The 22,273-nt window shown below is 38.8% G+C and overlaps 1 protein-coding gene across 1 annotated transcript in view; it reads left to right on the top strand.

The window, feature by feature from the left end:
- The window catches only part of LOC129723819 (probable serine/threonine-protein kinase fhkE), a 31,745-nt gene extending 12,394 nt beyond the window's left edge, over positions 1 to 19,351 (top strand). Inside the window, exons 4-6 of the mRNA XM_055678275.1 lie at positions 13,183 to 13,637; positions 13,703 to 14,842; positions 17,814 to 19,351. Coding sequence (XP_055534250.1) covers positions 13,183 to 13,637; positions 13,703 to 14,842; positions 17,814 to 18,519 — 2,301 coding nt within the window. The 3' untranslated portion in view covers positions 18,520 to 19,351. The remainder of the gene's footprint in view (positions 1 to 13,182; positions 13,638 to 13,702; positions 14,843 to 17,813) is intronic.
- The last annotated feature ends 2,922 nt before the right edge of the window (positions 19,352 to 22,273 follow it).

Below are 22,273 nucleotides of genomic sequence, written 5' to 3'. Positions count from 1 at the left end.
TTTTTTCGGTTTTAGATTTTCATTTCGCATCCCTTTGTAGCCGAACTTCCTGAGAGAAGTATTCTACTTCAAAAATCCCCTAATTACAGTGTTTAGTCCCACGTCACCATTTCATACAACCCTAGGGCTGTATACCTTTTAGTATTTTGTTTGACATTTGACAGCATTCGTATTTGCTGTTGGTATTCAAACTACGATCTGTCCAAACTATAATCTGTTACACTCGTGTGCAGGGGCGACTCGTGGCTTTTGAACCTTCCTATTCAACACCAAATTCCGAGAATCACAGTTTTAAGAAGTAATTGGGCGTCGTACACACATTACGTAACGCATAAAGGGGGGGAAGGGGGTTAAGTCTGCGTTACTTATTGTTACATAGGGGGGAGAGGGGGTAATTGAGATCGTTACGTAACTGTGATGTTTGCTCAAAACTGCAAATTTGAAGGGGGGGACAGGTTCCAACGTTACGTAATTTTAGGGGGGGGGGGGTCATATCGAACGTTACTTATCGTTACATAGGGGGGGAGAGGGCAGAAAAACTACTACTATTTAAAAATAAAACTAATAAAAAGTACAGTTTAAATATAAATTTGATTTTCAAATTTATTTTTTTATCTGGCGTCTCCAGGTGCAATGCACAGGTTGCACCTATGGACGAGTCGCCCCTGCTCGTGTGATGAAGGGGCAGAAAAATGATAATTCTGGTGCAGCCCGAAAAGCAAAAACGTACAGCTTTAGTGTTAACGTGTAGTTCTGATGTATACCTGATGTATTCTGATAACTACAACGCAAAAACGAATTTGACTAGTGGGCGCTGTGATCTCGCGAAATATCACAAATAATTAATATGTTGTCAAATATGAAGTTTGTGGTGCCAGTCGCTTCATGCAATGACTTATGGTAAGTTCTTTGACAAGAAAAAGTTGTCATAAAGACTTTCATGCGAATACCGCTCAGTTTCGTTTGAAAAGAAAAATACTAATTTATACTGGAAAATCAATTATTTAAATTTTTTATCGCGGATTTCTTTTTCCAGTAAAAATACAACAAATAGCAAACATAAATAGAAAATCAAAAGAAATAATTATCGGTTTCCGTTAGACTCTACTAGAAATTTGGGAAATAAATATTGAAATTCAGTCCGCGCAAATATATACATATTTCGACTGTTACATACAGTCATGCTCAGTGCTTGTGTCGAATGGTATGTCACAGTCGAAATATACCGTAAAACGGGGCGAATAGAAGCAGTCTGCGATATATCTTGCAGTGTACAAAAAATACTATAATGTATAGAATGAATATTAAAGTTTTAAAACATGGGTCTTGCCTCCCTGTATTAAGGGTGTAACGTCCATCTTGATAAAATAAGTAATTCATTGTTTTATTGGAAAAAATGTTGCATGTTTCTATTCACCGCAATGGGGCGAATAGAAACAATCGCCAATAAAATACGGTTTTCCTTGTTCTGATAGAAAATACTAGTTTTAATTTGAAGAAAACAGAACAATTGCATCATCTTTATTGATATGAGAGACAAGAAAACGATATAAAATATCAAAATAGTGAAAATGTTCGGTTTATTACTTCATGTTTGTTATCTTGTGAATGAATATGTTCTATTAGAGTCCTTATTAGGAACAGAAGGACTCGGGGTTGGGTCAAGCATTTCCACCGGTCTAGCATCTTCCGGTGTTTCATCTAGGACACGACATCCGGGAACATTTTGTCTTGGGGGAACTGTAACCTTGATTCATACCCCCTCGGGTCAGTCCATGTCGAGCATCATGCAGCAGACAAATCAAACTTTCATCACGTTTTTGGAAACTACCGTGGTTGTCTACTGGATTGAAGTCTAAAGGTAACATCCGATTTATCACAGAGAAGTTGATTCTGTATTTCGTAACCGCTTGACAAGGAAACAGTTTTTTTGCGTAAAATCTCAACAGCAACAGGCGGAGCGAATACGTTTTTGGACTTTTTTGTTTGTAAGTCCTGACCATGATGGGCTGAAAATGCACAAAACATGTGCCAGACATCATTTTTCATATAAAACATTATAGCATTTCTCAAATCCACATGTTTTGGTACAAAAAATAGCCGCTATGGCTTTGTTTCTATTTGCCCCGTTAATCTGAGAACCGCGAGTTTTCAATGAAACATAGGTTACGTGGTGATGATTACCTTACGGCAATCCTTTAATTCACCGTAAAACTTGAAATGCTTAACAACCGACCCAGTATATCACACGAACAAGTTCTAAGTGAAGAAGAATGGCTTCCACAGACGAAGTTTTTTGGTACTCGGAAACGTTCAGAATTTGAGCCCCCATTTTGCATTTTTTGAGCAAACCGACAGTAGTGTTGCTAACCCAAAAATGGGTTTGCAGGACTTGTTTACTATTGAACTATTCAAGAAAATATTTTTTTGCATGGTTTTTAAAAGTAATCGAAGACTTAAAATCGCATTTTCCAAGTTCGGAAGTTATGTTTCTATTCGACTTACTGTTTCTATTCACCCCGTTTTACGGTATATTTGCGCGGACTGAATTTCAATATTTATTTCCCAAATTTCTAGTAGAGTCTAACGGTAACCGATAATTATTTCTTTTGATGTTATAAATCACTCTGCTAAGACGCTCGGTATAGATTTTCCAAATTTAAATAGCAAACAGTTATATACTGACGCGTTCGATTTTTGAAGTAGAATACTTCTCTCAGGAAGTTCGGCTACATAGGGATGTGAAATGAAAATCTAAAACCGAAAAAAGTGAAAAATATGTCCAATTTCAAATGCTAATAAATCGGTTAGTATTCGATGGATTACCTTCGTTCTTGCAGCAATAGATTGGAAAATCTTCTAAGATTCTTCCCAAAATAAGATAATTGAAATTTTATTATTCACACTATTGTACTATTGAAAATAGTCAAGCCTTATCAAAACGAAAAATTCGACCTCTGATTGGTCGTTATATGCTTGCTTCCCAAGCACGGCCGAAAGGATCATATACCTTGCAATTGAAAACATGCTATTTGGCCTATATAAGAGCCTGTTTCAGCTGGAGCCGCTCATAATAGTTTTAGACAGCGACAACAGCAGCCGTCCCTCTTTAGCAGCAGCACTAGTCCTGTGGTTGGTCACCACGTCTCCGGAGCAGCGTGGTTTTTCTCAGCGTGTGTCGCCAGACAGCCATTATTCCCCCCGTGTTGGGGCAGCATGAAGATTGCCATCAGGAAATCCAACTTTGGAAATCAAAATGCCTTTTTCAAGGCAAATAAACAAGTCATTGAAAGTTAATAATTTTTGTCAACGCAAGCAAGCATTCTGTGTTGCATCCTAGCAACTTAAATCTGTCGCACCCGTCTAATTTACTGAATGTGAAATAGCTTCCACAGTGCATGTTGTCCGTGTATCTTAATTTCCCCAATGTTAGGGCAACTCAAAGGTTGTAATTAGCAACCGATTTTGAACCTCAAAATGCTTTTTTCAAGGCAAATAAACAAATAATTGAAGGTTAATAATTTTCTGGCATCAACACAAGCAGACATTCTGTGCGGGATGCAATCAAATTCTGTTGTAGTTGTCTAATTTTCACTTTATTTAGTAAACCCCCCACTGTAGGGGCAGCGCAAAGGATGCGATCAGCATAACCAACTTTGAATAACAAACTGCCCTGTTAGACCGCATTTACAAAGACAGTTAGTTCGACTATGCAGAGCTAATATGAAGTCGATTCAATCAATCAGCAGTAACAGAATTTCGTCGTCTTCCAGTTGCCAAGTTGCAACATGATGCAACACGCAACAGCGAGCAAACGAAATCGCTTGATGTTACAAACCGCAATAAGATAGGGTTAAAACCGTTGCGTGTGTGAGAGCACCATCGGTGTTTATTCGCTGGATACAAAAATCAAATGCGAATTGTGGAATAATTCGTCTAAAGAACATAAGGAAATGGTAAACCTGAACTGAAAGGCGTGGCCTATTACGTAGCACCCTTCGGCTATAGAAGAGTGTTTCTGGGAAAACTAGCTACATTCATTAGTCGGAAGGTGAACTGGATGGACCGTCCACAACGTTGACAGCAGTAACAGCAGATATCGGCACTCAGCAGTAACAGACCATAGCAGCGGGTTGCGCCTGTGGTTGCCTTCAAATTAAACAAATCACTTGCCCTGTGGTTGGTCATCACGCCTCAGGAGCAGCGCGGTTCTTCTCAGCGTGTGTCGCCAGACTGCCATTATTCCCCCCGTGTTGGGGCAGCATGAAGATTGCCATCAGGAAATCCAATATTGAACATCAAAATGCCTTTTCAAGGCAAATAAACAAGTCATTGAGAGTTAATAATTTTTGTCAACGCAAGCAAGCATTCTGTGTTGCATCCTAGCAATTTAAATTTGTCGCACCCGTCTAATTTACTGAATGTGAAATAGTTTCCACAGTGCATGTTGTCCGTGTATCTTAATTCCCCCAATGTTAGAGAAGCTCAAAGGTTGTAATTAGCAACCGATTTTGAACCGCAACATACTTTTTTCAAGGCAAATAAACAAATAATTGAAGGTTAATAATTTTCTGGCATCAACACAAGCAGACATTCTGTGCGGGATGCAATCAAATTCTGTTGTAGTTGTCTAATTTTCACTTTATTTAGTAAACCCCCCACTGTAGGGGCAGCGCAAAGGATGCGATCAGCATAACCAACTTTGAATAACAAACTGCCCTGTTAGACCGCATTTACAAAGACAGTTAGTTCGACTATGCAGATCTAATATGAAGTCGATTCAATCAATCAGCATAAACAGAATTTCGTCGTCTCCCAGCTGCCAAGTTGCAACATGATGCAACACGCAGCAACGAGCAAACGAAATCGCTTGATGTTACAAACCGCAATAAGATACGGGTTAAAACCGTTGCGTGTGTGAGAGCACCATCGGTGTTTATTCGCTGGATACAAAAATCAAATGCGAATTCGTCTAAAGAACATTAGGAAATGATAAACCTGAACTGAAAGGCGTGGCCTATTACGTAGCACCCTTCGGCTGTAGAAGAGTGTTTCTGAGAAAACTAGCTACATTCATTAGTCGGAGGGTGAACTGGATGGACCGTCTGGGTTGCGCCTGTGGCTGCCTTGAAATTAAACAAATCACTTGCCCTGTGGTCAGACTTGGTTTTCTCCTCCGGGCGACCGAAGAGCAAAGTGTATTTTTCACTTGCACTACGCGGGAATCAAAGGACTCCGCGCGCGCGATTCATTTCCGCTATACCTGACAAGCAACTGCTCACTCCCATGCATTCTGCACGGGAAAAACGAATCGTTTACACTTCAGCAAAAGAGAAAGCCGAAGTTTTACATCTAAAACCGGAGTTTTGCTCCGCAAAGCCGAGCGATGGCACGCGGCGTCCGCCATATAATTGCCATGGCTAGTGCGATTGATTTTTGAAGCCAAGGTAATTTTTCCCCCCAGCGCATTGGACATAACATGTTGTTTGCAAATGCAACTGACTGTATGACGATAAATGTATATATGAAAAATGGGTACTGAACTTTAATTAGCCACTCTAGTTTTTTAGCTTTTTACAGCCTTTTGCAAACGATCGCAGCTTTTCTTTGCCAGTTCTTCACATCTTTTGTTTTGTTTAAGATGTCCTTTTCATGGATTCTCAGGTCAGTGTGACAACTTGGTGGTATGAATAAAAATATAGTGAGAGTAACAAAGGAATAAGCACGTATGGTCCACGTTGTTAGATGCTCATCCAATAGAACAATAGTGAATATTCCTAATTGCTATTTACTTCAAACATTTTTTTTAAATTTCTTTCTACTAATTTCTACAGAAACCAGATAAATCCTGTTTCTAGGATGTCTTATAAAGGCTAAACGAATTAGAACTAAACCTAAAACTAAAACTAACATGTTCTTTTTTGATTACCGCGCGGTTCGATTTGTTGTTTGATGAGCACTCCGTTGCTTTTCAAGTACCGTCAGGCGGGATCAGATTATGAGGTTGTGACTTTTGACCCGTGACTTTTTAGCCATCTCTTCCTGGTCAGAAGACTAGTCTTTCTTGGTTGAATATTGGAGGGAACTTATTCAAAAAAGTTTGGTCTTGTGATCACCATGAGATGACTAACAAACAATGGATTTGTATGGCACAATTTCACGCCACTGGCACAATCTTACTCCGATTTACGGAAGTCATAAATCAGTATCGTTCATGCCTTGTTTCTTTGATCCAGGATACCACAAACTTGAACATGGGTATCCAAAAGTAACGATCTAGTGCCCCGGAGTTCAGCACCACCAAAACCACCAAAACGTACATATTGTCATGATAGTTCATTCCACAAACGCATTGATTACTATGTGTGAGCCTGATTCGCAGTAGATGTGCGTCTAACCCGTAGTGAAAGGATGAGGTCTGCCAGTTTGAAGGCGTACTCTGACGAGAAAATTGCAAAAGCTTATTGTAGGCAATTGTAGGTCTATCATAAAAATCACTATTTGATGTGCCCACCTAATCCAAAGTGTCCACCTTCTCAATAACCGGAATGGAACAATGAAAAAGGATCCACACTAAGGTAATCTAATAAGATATTTCGGATAAAACATTCTGATGTTCCTGTACGTGTACGGAGAGTGCTTCATCGTTTTCATCGACGAAGAGCCTGAATAGAACTGAGACTGTCCGTAAAGATGAAATAATGGCCCGGGGGCAGTTTTTGCGGCGTAAAATCTCTGTAATACTTCTGTTTTCTAGTCATTATGGCACGAAAATCAACTACTCAACACGTGTGACTGACCTTTTTTTTCCAATAAAAAGTAGACAAATCATAGGATATCAGTTTTCTCATTTGGTTTCATTCATCTACACGGTGCACCCGCCGTGTACTCGAGAAATAACACACGCGCACCTCCGAACTAATGCGTGTTCACGGCGTGCGAAAAACAATTCTCTTCGCGCGAATCGAGTAGTCTGCTCCTCGTGCGAGTCGACGGGTACACCTGGTGCAGAGAAATGCCAAGTCTGCCTGTGGTTGATCACCTCGTCTCAGGCCTCTGCCTGAGAACGAACGCCAACGCGAGCGATCGGGCGAGATTTTTGCCGTACATCAGCCGGCACTTCCTCTAATGGAAAAGTTGGATAATTTTGTTCAGAAGAATATTACTGTCGGTAATATTACAGAGATGTGATTGCATTATATCCGATATGGAATTGAACAATTGTTCTTTTGAGGACAAATAACACACTTAATTTGAAGAGTTAATAGCTCTGGGTACCAGTAGCAGTATGGTAACAGCCTCAGCGGTAGGTGCGGCCGCTACTTCTATGAGGCGGATGTTATAAGGAAGTAAATGGAAGCAGCACGGCGAAACAGTTCGGGTGTGCTTAGACGCGCGTCATTTTTCGTGTTGATATTATTCCCCACATAAAACGACGCGCTTTCGTACGATAGCGGCGGTATAAGCGGTAGATGCATTTGTCAACACTTACTCCAGTAAAGCCGAGTCTAATTTTCAATGTGAAAACACCTTTCTATTGTGTTGGCCGTGCGCATTAGGCCTCTGCCAGGTTAAACGCGAAAAGCGGGGCGAACCGATTCGCCCGGCCGTAGGTTAATGTACAGCCGTAAGTAAAGCTGTGTAAAAGTATTCTACTTCAACCTTGCGGTCGTGGCTTTGCACACAACACTCCTGTGATTTTTTTCGATACATTATTATAAATTCAATTGAACATACTATGCATGGAAAAGTGCATATTTTTATGTGCGTTTATGTGTTTTTATGTGCAAAAAAGCAATAGTTTATGGTAAACAGGGGCGACTCGTGGCTTTTGAACCTACCTGTTCAACTGAAAAAACCTGAAAATCACAGTTTGAGGAAGTAATCAAAATTATGTCTGTGGAAAAACATAAGTCATTCTCTTTGTTATTATTTAAAAAAACTAAAATTTCATAGGTATAAAGATGAATTTCGATTTAAAATTTATTGGTTGGCCTGGCGTCCCCGTGTGCAAAATGCGCAGGTTGCACCTATGGACGAGTCGCCCCTGATGGCAAATGAATGCAAACTAACATAAGTAAAAAGCTTACCAAACGAATGAGAATCTAACATCAAAATTGCATTTTCTCACTTTCAATGTTTTTTTTCCCCGTGTGCAATGCACAGGTTGCACCTATGGACGAGTCGCCCCTGATGGCAAATGAATGCAAACTAACATAAGTGAAAAGCTTACCAAACGAATGAGAATCTAACATCAAAATTGCATTTTCTCACTTCCAATGTTTTTTTTATATTGGACGGACAGTTATACTTTCATGGGCAGTGTATTAGAATGGTGAATATGTTGTGTCAAAAAATGAAAGTGCCAGTTCAGTTTGACCTTCAATTTCCACAGTTTCAATTACTTCTGTCTCAAGATGGGGAAGAGTATGATGTTTAATTTGGCTGTGAATTATTATTTTACTTCAGCGCTTTGCTTTCACCAGTGCTTACCTGCTCCTAAGCTTTCCTAATGTAATCACCCAGCTTTGTATGTCTTTGTTAAAATTTGATCCCTTTTTGGGTCCCAAACAACCCCAAACTTACCGGAAGTCGATTGGTTTTGTCTCCGCTTGGCGCATTGCATTTCAAATTAAGGTGGAAGTTTGTTGAACCCATAAATGGCCGACTTTGAGCCACCATGTGGTCGACTTCGAATTTTCAAATGCTTACCACTCAGTAATAGTTAATACTTCACTTGTGAAAACATATCATCATGTTTGTTATGGCAACGAAAACATAAGAAAGTTTTTTCGTAGATAACGCATTAACTATTCACGAGTCTAGTGGCACTGAAAATTGTTGAAGCTGAAGCAAGCCTTGAGTTTTAGCAATTATTATTACATGACAGAAATACAGTTATTCATATTCTAACCACTACCAAAGACAGACGTCTTAACTAACCCTCCAATAGGTTATGGGCTTAGTCAATGCTAGAAAATGACTACGAGTTCAAATAGCACTTCAAGTTCCAACGGAGTTTCCGGATCATCCAACATTCCAGCCATTGAACGTTTGAGAGGACGTGAAAACTGGTCGTCATGGAAGTTTGCTGCGAAAACTTTTCTTCAGCTGGAAGGCCTCTGGGATGCCATCAAGCCGAAGATAAAAGAAAACGGAACCATTGAAGCGTTAGATGAGCGAAAGGATTTACAAGCCCGATTGAAGCTAATCTTGCTCCTTGACCCTACAATCTATGTCCATATCGAAGACGCGGAGTCAGCGCGTACGGCGTACAAACGGATGGGCCATCTTGGTAGCAGAACGTAGTTGCGATCTACGGACCTCTGTGTAGGCTTCCTGATCCAAGCTGATGGAATCATTGGCTCTTCTGATTCGGATTCCAAGGCAGTGTTGCGCTTGTCCAAGATCCTTCATCCGGAAGCAGCTAGAGAGATGTTGCTTTAGTTTGTACTTCCATGCTGGATCGTTGCAGAAGATCATCAGATCGTCGACGTATATTGCAACAATCATCATTTTGCCTCCTTTGTTACCAATATATACACATGGATCGTACTGTATTGGTTTCAGGCCAAAACGTCGAAGAGCCGCATCGAGTTTTTGGTTCCAAACTCGGCTTGACTGCTTCAAGCCGTACAATGCCTTGTTCAGTTTGCACACCATCGTTTTTTGATTATCGTCCGTGAAACATGGAGGCTGCTCCATGTAAATCTCTTCATCGAGATCGCCTTGTAGAAAAGCCGTCACTGCATCCATCTGGTCAATCATAAGGTCGTGTTTGATTGCCAGGGCGAAAAGGTACCGCAGCGAACTATACCGAACGACGGGAGCGTACGTCTCATCGTAGTCTGGCGCAGAGCACTCGACCGGATATTCTATTTGCAGTGAACACTCTTAGCCGGTTCAACAACAATCCCGGGGTCAAACATTGGAACGCAGTGAAGCATGTTCTGCGTTACCTACGTGGAACTTCCGGTATGAAGCTGATCTATAGAAAGGATGCAGATTCTAGCGTGGTCGGTTATTGCGATGCTGACTGGGGAGCGGATCCAGATGAAAGGAAGTCCACAAGTGGCAACATCTTCATGGCACAGGGCGGTGCAATCTCGTGGATGTGCAAGAAGCAATCAACAGTGGCGCTCTCAACGTGTGAAGCCGAATACATGTCCGTTTCGACTGCCGTGCAGGAGGCATCTTGGTGGCGTGGTCTGTCAGCACTTTTCAATAAAAACAACGATGAACCGATTGAGATCCGATGCGACAACCAAAGCTGCATTGCGATTGCGAAAAATGGTGGTTATAACCCGCGCACGAAGCACATTGACATACGCCACCATTTCATAAAAGACGCTCTTCGCCGTGGTGTGGTAAACCTGACGTACATTAGCACAGAGGAGCAAATTGCGGATGGTCTCACCAAACCACTGCAACGAATAAAGTTTGAAGAAAGTTGCAAGTTGATGGGACTCTCTGCGGCTTGAGGAGGAGTGTTGAAGCTGAAGCAAGCCTTGAGTTTTAGCAATTATTATTACATGACAGAAATACAGTTATTCATATTCTAACCACTACCAAAGACAGACGTCTTAACTAACCCTCCAATAAAAATTCGTAGCCGACCACGTGGTGGCTTCTACACACTACCACCTTAATGCGGGATTTTTTTTGTATTTCCTTCTCTAGAGAGTTCTTACTGCTTTAAATATGAACTTCAGCAAAGCACAGTATTTTAGATGCTTAAAAACTTTGCCGAAGACACTGAAGAGCTAGGATGTCCATTAAAAAACTGCTCAAAGTTGAGTATGTCGAATTACAATAAAGATAACTAGTTGTTCTAGTTACCTGAGTTCCAGTTTTTTCATACATTTTGCCCGCGACACCTCTACAACGGTTAGTGCTGGCATGAAATGACTTTTAGCGAATTTCGTCATTCCACTGTGTGCGGGCAAAACTGCCGAGGGGTAATGAAACGTCATCGCCATTTAAGACGCAAGTAATAAGAAGATGCCCGATAATTGTTCACGAACTTAGCACGTGCGGTGGTGGGTTAAAGCTGACAAATTTTACAGTGCGCTTCAGGAAGCACGGCAGGTCAAAACTGGGTCAAAATCAAGCGAATAAAGAAGGGTTTTGACAGCAGTTAGTGCGCTTCCAGGTCAAAACGAGGTGAGCTGGTGGAATAAAGAAATTCGCTATTAGAAGCGGATAAAACTGTGGCTGTTAGCAAAACCGATTTATCGTGCATAATCCACCAGGTAAAAATGAAAACTAGATGGAAGCACCGTGAAAAGATATTGAAAATTAGATGACAGGACCGTACAAGGATATTGCAAAAATTGCTTCACCTTTCGCCACCTTGCCGTACGCCTAGAACATTCACCTACAATTGTTTGTCTAATCTAGTTGAGTGTATAAGTTCGATACGACAGATTATTTTTGACGGAAATCCTGCTGACGCCGGTACACTGGTAGTGTTGGCAGAAGAAATGATTTTCAGCATTTATTTATCGGGTGCTTTTCGGTAATCGGCTGTTTTACAAAAATCGAAAATCGTTATCTTGGATTCCAAAATGGCATTTAAAGTCAATTTTAGGGCTCTGGGTATCCTTCTGGTCCCAGAAGTACCCCTATTTGGGTGTTTTCGACTTCTTTTTTAAACCGGAAGTCATAATTTTAGAATTCAAAATGGTGCCTGTGGTCGATTTTTGGCTTGTGTGCATCATCCCGATTCCGAAAATATTCATATTGCATGGTATTCGGTCATTTTGAGTTGTTTTCCAGAAACCGGAAGTCATCATCTTAGAACTCCAAATGATGTCTTTAGTTGATTTTTGATCTCTGAGAATCATCCCGATTACGGAAATGGTACTAGGTCATTCTAGGCGGTTTTTGCAGAAATTGGAAGTCACCATCTTGGTTTTTGGCTCTGGAGTAAATTTTCGACCCCTTGGCATCGTTCTGGTTCTGGAAATACCCATATTAGATGGTAGAAAGCAAAGCCTTGGTGCTACATTCCGATTCGGAACTTGACCTCCTGTTTGCTATACACAGACTCCGCAGCCAACCGTTAAGTGTACAGGACAATTGCGGGGCTAGCGCTATACGACCCTACTGACACTAACAGTCTCTCCCGAGTCAAGACTCGAACCTACGACGACTGGCTTGTTAGGCCAGCATCGCACCTCGAGACCAGCTTCGCAGTTGTACATATTAGATGGTACAGTAACTGTTCGCTAACTGGGCGACGAGCACTTCTCAGTTATTGAAATCAGCTCGCTAACTGGGATATCATCTCAACGCCGAGGGGGAGTTCGATGGATAACGCTGCTTCGCGAAAATTTCATAAAAGGCTTTCGTTCTCAAGTTGATCACCAAATAGGGAAGCCACAACTACAAACTTATGTCTCAAGTAAAGATTTTAAACTTTAGTTTTATATAGCGAGTACATTTATCAGCTGTCTTATTATGTTTGTATTTTGAATATTTTCGATTAGAAAAACTTAAATTTTTCAATTTTCGTTCCCAATCCACATGCCCCCCGTTCGTTTTGATATTTGACATTTGTTGTCTTTTTAACTGGGAATCCTCCCAGTTAGCGAGCGCCTATTTAAAAAAAGAAGCCCAGCTAAAGCTTACCTTGTTAGCGAATAGTTACTGTATTCAATCATTTTTGACTGTTTCCATCTTGGATTTAAAAATGACAGCTTTCCGGAAAAAATGGTTGAAATATTTGTTTCATACGTATTGGACATCTCCCTCCTTTCCCCCGTCCATAGTACGGTGGAGTTTCAAACTATCATATAAATATTGCTTACTCTCAAAAACCTTCACATATCAAAATTGTGTTTCATTTGTATGGGAGCTCGCTCTTCCGAGGGAGGGTTGTCGAACCACTATGAAAATGTTTCTTGTCCCCAGAATTTACTTGATAAGTTCTCGAGTTGTACATTGTACAGACATTTGTGTTTTTTTTTTTTTTTTGTATAGGAGCCCTCCTTTCCAGAAGGGGGAAGGGTCTCAATCTATACTAATCACCTTTGTTGGCCCCAAAAACGTTCACATACAAATTTTCTCTACGACTGGCCAAATCTACATGGATCAGACAGACAGAACTGCATTTTTCTACGTTTAGATATACAATAACAATTTATTATGTATGTGTAATACATTTTTTGTATTTTTCAGGTTGGAAGTGCAGAATTTATGGCGCCGGAAGTGGTGGATTTGTTTGTGGGAGAGTCAAACTACTACGACAAGCGTTGTGATCTGTGGTCGTTAGGTGTGATTGCTTATATCTTGCTCTGCGGTTATCCTCCGTTTTCTGGTAACTGCGAACAGGATTGTGGTTGGAATAGAGGGGAAAACTGTCGTACTTGTCAGGAATTATTGTTTGAGTCAATTCAAGAAGGTCGATTTAGCTTTCCTGAGAACGATTGGATGGATGTAAGTGAAGAGGCTAAAGACTTGATTCGTGGATTGCTGGTCAAGGAAGCACCCAAACGTCTAAGTGCTGGTGCGGTGCTGAATCACCCATGGATCAAAATTACTGACGAAGGTGACTACATTGACGGTGTGAATTCGGATGCAATCAAGGAAAAACAGCGTCGACGAGTACTAAAGACACCGGGCATTATCCGGCGGTAAGTCTCGAACTCTTTTTGTAAATAATTTTCAAATACATAAGCAGGTATTAATTTTATTTCAGTAATCAATCTGCACGAGAATTATCACATTTTGCCGAATCTGCAATGGCAGTGAAGCGAGTCATTTTGCAGCATTTTTCTATGCGATATGATTATATGAACAAGGAACGTCCGAATATTTATCAGCCATCGGCAGTGAAACTTCAAGACGTAGCAAAATCGTCGGAAAATGATGAAAACCACTGTGAGCAAACGTCCTTGAAAATATCTCCTGATGATAACTTACCTGCTAACGGAGAGCGAGAGAAAAAATTACTGGATTTAGCTTCTACCGAACAACAAAATTGTCTTGTACCTTTTTCGCAAGCAAGTTTCAGCAAAAATCAGGCAAATAGTGGAAGCTACGATGCGGATGATGATGGAAGTTCCTTAACACCCTCTCCATCTACGTCACCATCATCGGTGTCGTCTTCGTCTTTGAAAGATGATCAACAATGTGATACATTGTTTAAGAGTAATACAAAGAGTTCTTCGACATCCAATTTTATGACCGAGGTTCCACCGAATAATATATCCCCATCTCCGATTGCCATTGTCTCCAGCGTAACTACTGAAGCATTTTCTTCCAATATTCCTTCTGTCATCGTAAAACATGGCATAGACAACAAGGAAAACAATTCTACTACCGTTGTTCATCAACAACCAAAGCCTCTGGAAGTTATAAAGGAACAGAACAGTTCTCCGTCCATTACTTCTTGTTCAGTGATAATTCCACCAGAAAAAAATTGGCGATATCGCTGTAATGATAATGATGCACATAAATTCAAGCAACCTTCTTCCATCTTAGGTCCCAGTTACAATAATTCAGTAAAAGCTCGGTATCACCAGCCGCAGCAATATCGCAATTTCAGCTCCTATCATAACTACTACAGCAATCATCATCAGAATAACGGTAACCAGTATCGCGCCAATGGAATTAACGGTGGGGTTTTTTGTGGTGCAGGAGGCGGCAAACCGTCCTATTATCATCGTCAGCTCAAGAGCAATAAAGAAACGGGTAGTATCGAGATTCGCTTGCAACATCCACAGCAGCAATCGTGGCGAAGTCGTCGTAACAACAATCATAATGATGATGATGACGAGTTCGTCGATGGATCACCTTTTCGCCATATTAACGGATACGTTAGCAACAAACATGCTCGGTAAGTCTGGTTCTAAGGGATTGATACATTCTCTCATGATTTTCACTAATCCATCATTGCGTTCTTTGTGTTGTTTGTGCTGACAAATATTGAATTTTGGAATTAATTCCTGAGTCGAATGATTGTATAACAATTTTCCGAGAACCATTATTCGGAACCTGTTTCCCAGAATACATTAAGGTCGCTTTTTACGTGGGTTTTTACGCGGATTCCGGAATTTACGCGTTTTTTTTACGCGAATTCCGGAATTTACGCGGTATGTTTTTTTGCGCGGATTTCGGTTTCTCTTCACTCGGTTTGCAGAATTAATGCAGGTTTCTTTACGCGGATTCCGGAATTTACGCGGGTTTTTTACGCGGATTCCGGAATTTACGAGTTTTTTTTTTACGCGGCACGTATCCAGAGTACCACCTTTAAACACACTTTTTGATATATTTGATATTTTTCCACATTTTGATACCAAGTGTACGGAATAAGGAGCCGCATGGAATTAGGGCGCCTCACGGTATAATTGAAACTGAATTGAATGAGATTAAATCAATTATTAGGAATTTGAAAAATTTGCACCTGGAGATGATGGGATCTTTAACATACAAATCCAGCTGAGGTTTCAAGTTATCGACCAATCAGTTTGCTTTCTTCGATAAATAAACTGTTTGAGAGAATTATTCTTAACAGGATGATGTCACACATTAATGAAAATTCAATTTTTGCATATGAACAGTTTGTATTACGCCATGGGCATTCCAAATTGTTCAGAGTTACTAAGATGATACGAGCTAACAAATCTGAAGGTTATTCGACAGGAGCTGCTCTTTTAGACATAGAAAAAGCATTCGAATTCGATGCACAAAGTCATTGTTCTGCAATGACACAAGCATTTCCGTAAAAGAAAAAAGTCTTCGTGTCATATGCAGTCGATTGCAGAAAAGTTTAGATATTTTTCTTCTTACTTGCAAAAGTGGAAAATCTCTCCCAAAGCTTTTATAACTAAATTGATAATTTTTCCTCATAAATCTCGAGCTTATTTTCTCAAGCCAAACAATAATCACGTTATCAAGATGAATGGAGTTATTTCAAGTTGGTCTGACTTGGGACAAATTTACGATAGATAACTTATTTTCAAAGAGCACATTGATAGTATACAAGCAAAGTGCATCAAATATACGAGATGTTTATATCCTCCCATTAACAGGAATTCTAAACTTTGTTCAAAGAATAAACTTTTGATTTACAAACAAATTTTTAGACCAGCAATGCCTTATGGTATACCGATCTGGTCCAGCTGTTGTATAACAAGAAAGAAAACGCTTTAAAGGATTCAGAATAAAATTCTGAAAATAATTTTGAAACGTCCTCCTTGGTTTGGAACACTCGAATTACATAGACTTACTGGGGTTGAATCATTAGAAGCTATGTCAAATAAAATTATCACCAATTTTCGACAAAAATCGTTGCAATCCTTAATTACTATGATGAGCTCTCATTATAGCCAATAAGTTAGCAATTGGGACAAGTAGGTTTAGATCTCTACGAATGATAAGTCCTGATTGTGAAAGCAAACAAATCCTAACATTTGAAATTACAAATTTCTAGCAGTGCAGAGAAGTCACCATTTGTGGTTGGTCACACAAACTTATTATTTATTAATATTTATCATAAATACTTAAGCTACTAACAAACCCTTTTTTAAAAAAAAAAACAGAAACTCGCGCTTCATTATGCATCTTGTCTTGCTATGTGTGCTATGTGTGGTGTCTTTTGTTTTCTTGAAAGATCTCAATATTTCATCAGATACTTGATAAAAAATCAGATATTGTAATGGTTGTTAAGGTATACTGCCGCTTCAAGCATAACTGTCCCAGAGTCCATAAGGTTTGCATAGAATATGAGACAGTTATGCTCGGAGCGGCAGTATAGTCCCATCAGAAAAACGAGTTACTTCGGAATTGTAACTTTCATACTGCCGCTCTTCGCATGTCGGTCCCACAGCAAAAAAAACTCAAGTGGAGAAAACGTCGATTAAACTATTCAATCAATTTTCGGTTATTTTGTGTCCGCATAGCTTGTCCTAGCAAATATTTGTTATAAATTAGTTAAATTAAGTATATTCAATTCAATTGACTTAAAAATGACAAAAATTATATTTTGCTAATAAGATAACAGCAATGTGACTGACATGCGAATAATTTTCGATCTGATCAGCTTAATATTCGTATAACCGTCTCGTAAAGAAAAGTGTTGTGCCAGGGTATCAGACAACTTCGGCAGGTTTTCTACAGCATTCTAATGCAAAACCGATACCCTACTTTTCCCATTTTTTTGTCATAATCATTAATTATTTATTACCCCTTTTCCTGCGTGTGATGCCATATTGCACCACCAGATATCTATACTTTAATCAATTCAACAACCAGACTTGAACCTATGAACAATGAAACTATTGAATATGGTTAGAGAACAGATCGATCAATATGCAATACAGTTGGTGCATGCAGTTTATAACTAATGAGAGTTTGAAGGTATTTTTTCGAGGTAAAAACTGATTTCTCCGCGAGGAGATGGTTTATAAAACAATGTGTAGAAGAGGGTATGGTTGAATAGGTATGTTTGAAAATTACGTCCACATTTTAAGGAGAAGAGGGAGGTTTCAAACATGTGTGCAAGGCATCAGTGAGACCCCCACGATCAATAAAATGAACGTGACTGTAATGTGAATATTTTCGGCATGGGACAACACAAACGGGGTTTTATTTTTCAAATTTTACGAACAAAGTTTATTATTTTATTTTATTTTTTAAACTTGAGATGATTTTAAACACATTTCCACAAAAAAATCAAAATCATCAAAAATCGATATGGGACGAATATGCGAAGAGCGGCAGCATAGTGATTTGCTATATTTACCATAATAACTTGGAAATCTTTCACTTCGAATTGTATAATTATTTTTTGTTTTCAAATCTTTCAGGCTCAAATCAGCCATATCAGATGAACCGAGTTACATTCATGGCACTTTTCCCAACAATCCTAATCACCATCAGTACAATCGTGGAGGAGTTAACATCAGTCGGGTCAACGCCGACGGCCACTACAATCCGCAACAGCAAAAGCATGTTAGTAAGAAGTTAGTCTCAGAAATAAGAACTGGGAGGATTGATGATAGTTGCGCTAACGGCGTTGGGCAAGTAGTTATAGTATCAGTGGAAGAAGCACGGCGCAAGCCTACACAAAATAGAAATACTTTGAACTGTGATCCAATAACAAATAATACTACTAATAAGCATAAGCATTATCTTACGAACTCAAATACAATTGTTACCGCGCTAAAGCGAGAGACAATGAACGGTTATCAATCGATGATCGGGACAATTGGTCATTTACGCATTAGCGATATGTACGATGAGTATGGCAGCAAGGGAAACAATACGAACGGTTTGACAGTGGGTCTCTCGCCTCCGAATGAGTCTCTACTAATGCAGCGAAGACTCTCGCTCAAATCGCGTAGCATTTGCAGTTCAGCGGCAGCACCGCTGGATTCTGCACTAGAAAAGCAACCACAACATCACGATTATCAACATTATCATCATCAATCTCCGCAGCAGCGCCGCAAATATAATCAGCAGCAACAAGATTGCCAAACGCCAAAAACTATAATCACAACAACAAGTGGTTGAATTGGAGCAGTCAGCGAAGAATAATCAAGTCCTGTTTTTATTCATTTTTATGAAAATTATCTTTGTTTTTTTTTTCATTTTCTGCACAACACTCTTTGTCATTACGAACGATACTATATAACCCCGTTAAGCATGGGATTGACACGCGACTGCATAGCTCTGAGCTACTACTATCCGACGCGATTCATTTATGCATCTTTGAAAATGTAAACTTTACTTTTATCATTTTTAAATATCTTTAATTATAAAGGTAGTACTGTTTTGAGAAAAAATATCTGTCAAAGAAAATTGTTTAGAATTAGCACTCAATCTCGCTAGATAGCTTACATATGATCGCAAAAGAGAAGAACAATAAAAGGATATATTTTGTAACAATTGCAAATTGGAGTTCAGGTGTACTCAGGCAAGGTACAGGTAATGAAAAGACAAATTATTTTACATCACATTTTAATGTTTGCCATATTTGGTTTCAACCGAAGAATTATAGAGCTGAGATGCAATTAACAGCCATTATTCATGTTGTGGGTAATTATCAACAATGTTTCTCTTTGATAAGCTTGGACAAAAGAGTTAAAAGAGGCAAAAAATCGGTTGTTCATAGAATGATTTAGAATGAAAAAATTTAAAAATGATGAATCGATAATGATTTTAATGGGTCCTCAAATGCTTATCTTAAAATCGAACCGATTATGAAAATTTGCTACAATGCATCAAACAATCATATTAAAGTATGCATTCAGTGCAGTGCCCTCTAACTATGCAGTGTTGAATTAATTGTCTATTTTGTTTTTTTTTTTTTTTTTTTTCAAGAAAGAAGGAATGGCATAGTAGTAGAATACTAACCCAACAAGTTTAACCGTGTTTGAATATCAAACTTCACGTGACATATAATTTCCAATGGAGAATTCAATACGCTTCAAAGTTCGCAACCTTGTACCGAATTCGTTTTTGCGGTGTAGTTACACCAGAACTACATTTTTGCATTGTAGCTGTTCGTTTTTACTTTCCGGGCTCCATCAGAACTACCCCCTTCTGCCTCGTGTAGCACGAGTGGTATAAAGTGTAGTTTAAAAACGCCAACAACAAATATAAATGCTGTCAAAATCCATACGAAAAAAACGCTGAACGTAGCTTCGTTTACTTATTCTTTTTCATATATACAATTTTACAAATAAAGATATGGGCCCTTATTCTTGTTCACGACCGTATCACATTCACACGAAGGCATATGAGAATGAGATTGGCATCCTTGTTTTTGTTCGAAAATGGGAACAGCATCATTCAGTTCGTTCAAATTGGTCGTACGGAAACGAAAGTAATTCGCGTTTTTACTACTGGTTCTTATCTGGAACTCTTTGGCTCCAGTACACAAGTCGCGAATCGAAATGCGATTAAGATTTTTCCTCTTTTTATAAACTAGTCTGACTAATTGAAAACATGATTAAATAAAATTTGATCCCTTAGTTGAATCCGAACTAACAGTAGCGGATAAAGGCTTAATACATCTAGCCAAACATTGATTCTGCTATTTCGGTCATTCGTGTTTCTGAAATTTGTGTTTCGGCCATTCGGTCTCTCTAAGGTGAAGTGATCAGACGTCCCGCGTTTCAACAAAATGTCCCACGGGTCTTTGAAATTTCAGCAGTTTTATTTAAATTGAACCACCAGATGCAACATATTCTTGGAACAGCGTATCGCTTATCTGGTCACATAACTCTAAGGCATAGCCTCCTATAAAAAGCAGTGTCCTTGGGCATGAGTTATTTAACTTAGCATTTTTGAGACATAAATATATACAGGTGCATTATCATCATTTCCCATCTATTATCACAAAATATAAGATTGATTCCTGATTGGGTTGTTACTAGTTAAAACAAATAGAAGCATGATAGAATAAGATTTACCAAAAAATCGTATTCATATATCGCTTGTTCACTACAGTGGTGCATTTTATTCAAATGATTCTGTTTAATATATAATTTTCTGGAGTACTACATGATGATAGTTATTATTGAACGAGCTATTTTATCGCTCAAACATTTGCTGTGGTTTTTGGTTTTACGCTCAAGTAAGCAAAACGTCAAATTAGTTCTGGATACTATTTTATTTAGTTAAGCTATGTATCATGGGTTGTTGCAAAACCTTCATTGTTCTTAAAAAGCATATAGACATATATTTTTGTGACGAGGCAGCGATAAAATGGTAATAATTATCTATTTACAGTAATTAAAAAGTTGTAGTATCTTTATTAGAAAAAAAACCATTTGCTTTCTCTATGCACAGTTGTAGTATACAATTCCTACTTTTGTGCGATTCTACAAGCTATCTAAAAATTCAAAGTTCATACAACCAAGTAATGCTCTGTAACCACAAATCAGTCGGAGGGCGCATTACACAAAAGACTAGATTGGATTGCATTGTAGAAAAACTGCACCCAATTCTCATATCCATCTTTTCGTATTAGCTCAGCGATTTTTTGTAACTCAAAAGATTGGTGGATGGCGACAAATAGTTACGGATGTAGCCTGGGAAGTACTAATTGTCTCTTTAAATCGGGAAACCATAATACCTGAAATAACCCTTTCCGACCGGGCCCATATAGTTGCGTAGGTAGAAGGTGACTTAAACAAAACCTTCTCTCTCGCTTTTTGAATGTCCTATTCAGCCTATTCATTGTTTTACTGCTCGCAACGCTAGTGTCAGCATCGCAGCTACTATGAAAAATAAAAAACCCGAGCAAGCAAGTGTTTTTAAACAGGAATTGCTTCGATTTAGGTTTTGATATCCGTCATTTTTTACCTACACAATTGTGTGGACTCGGTCGGAAAGGGATAAATCACATTATTCTCACATGTTCAGGATATTAAATGAATATAAAAAATCAGTCGAGATTTCTGACTTCTGAAAAATACAAATTTTGGCTCCAGGTGACATATATTCAGTTTGTATAAAAAACTCCCGGAGACAGTCGACATTTTATGTGCCTGAACGAAAAAAATATCTTTCAGTTGGAACTGATCAAATTTAAAAAAAAACTTCTGGAAACACTTCATCAAATCTTCGTTGATGATAGAACACTACGTCGGATTTGTTATTATATAGCGTCCATTCCATTCGATGCAAAGCATGTTGATTACCCATTATGGCATTATAGTATTTACACGTTAAACATGGTATTCTGTAATCTGTTCAATCAAGAATTTCTAATTTTGTTCCCAACATATAAGTTTACTATTAAAAACAGAGACAAGTAAAATTACCAACATCCGAATGATTTATTTGCTTATTTGAAAATTGTGGAATCGAAACAACCTAAGCAATATTTAGTAGTACGTTGGTCTCTTAGCATAAAGGTTTTAGATATGTTTCTCGTTTCAAATGATAAAAGAAGTCTTGCTAAGAACGTTAGTAAAAATAGCAAAAACATAAACAAAGGAAACAGATAAGACTGGACTCAAAATTTCTTTTTACTTTTCCCAACTGCTTACGAACATTAGGAGACACATACAAAAGAGTAAGCGTTCTAGAAATAAATGCTATCTTGTGTCTAATTTGTACCTAAAAAGCTCCCATTTACCAATCTAAGATCAAATAAGAGGTCTATTACAGACCCCTAAAAGCTGCAAATTTGGTGAGCTCATGTATTGCCTGCTATAACGTACCAGTCATATTGTCAAAAGTGCGAGTTTTTGATATATCGTATGTTGTGATACCTTATGGCGGTCTAGTTGAATCGTTACTATACTGTCTAATT

The sequence above is a fragment of the Wyeomyia smithii genome, chromosome 1, assembly GCF_029784165.1.
Source record: "Wyeomyia smithii strain HCP4-BCI-WySm-NY-G18 chromosome 1, ASM2978416v1, whole genome shotgun sequence".
NCBI classification, from domain to species: Eukaryota; Metazoa; Arthropoda; class Insecta; order Diptera; family Culicidae; genus Wyeomyia; species Wyeomyia smithii.
Note: the sequence above shows the minus strand (reverse complement) of the source record. Positions and strands in the feature narration are given on the sequence as shown.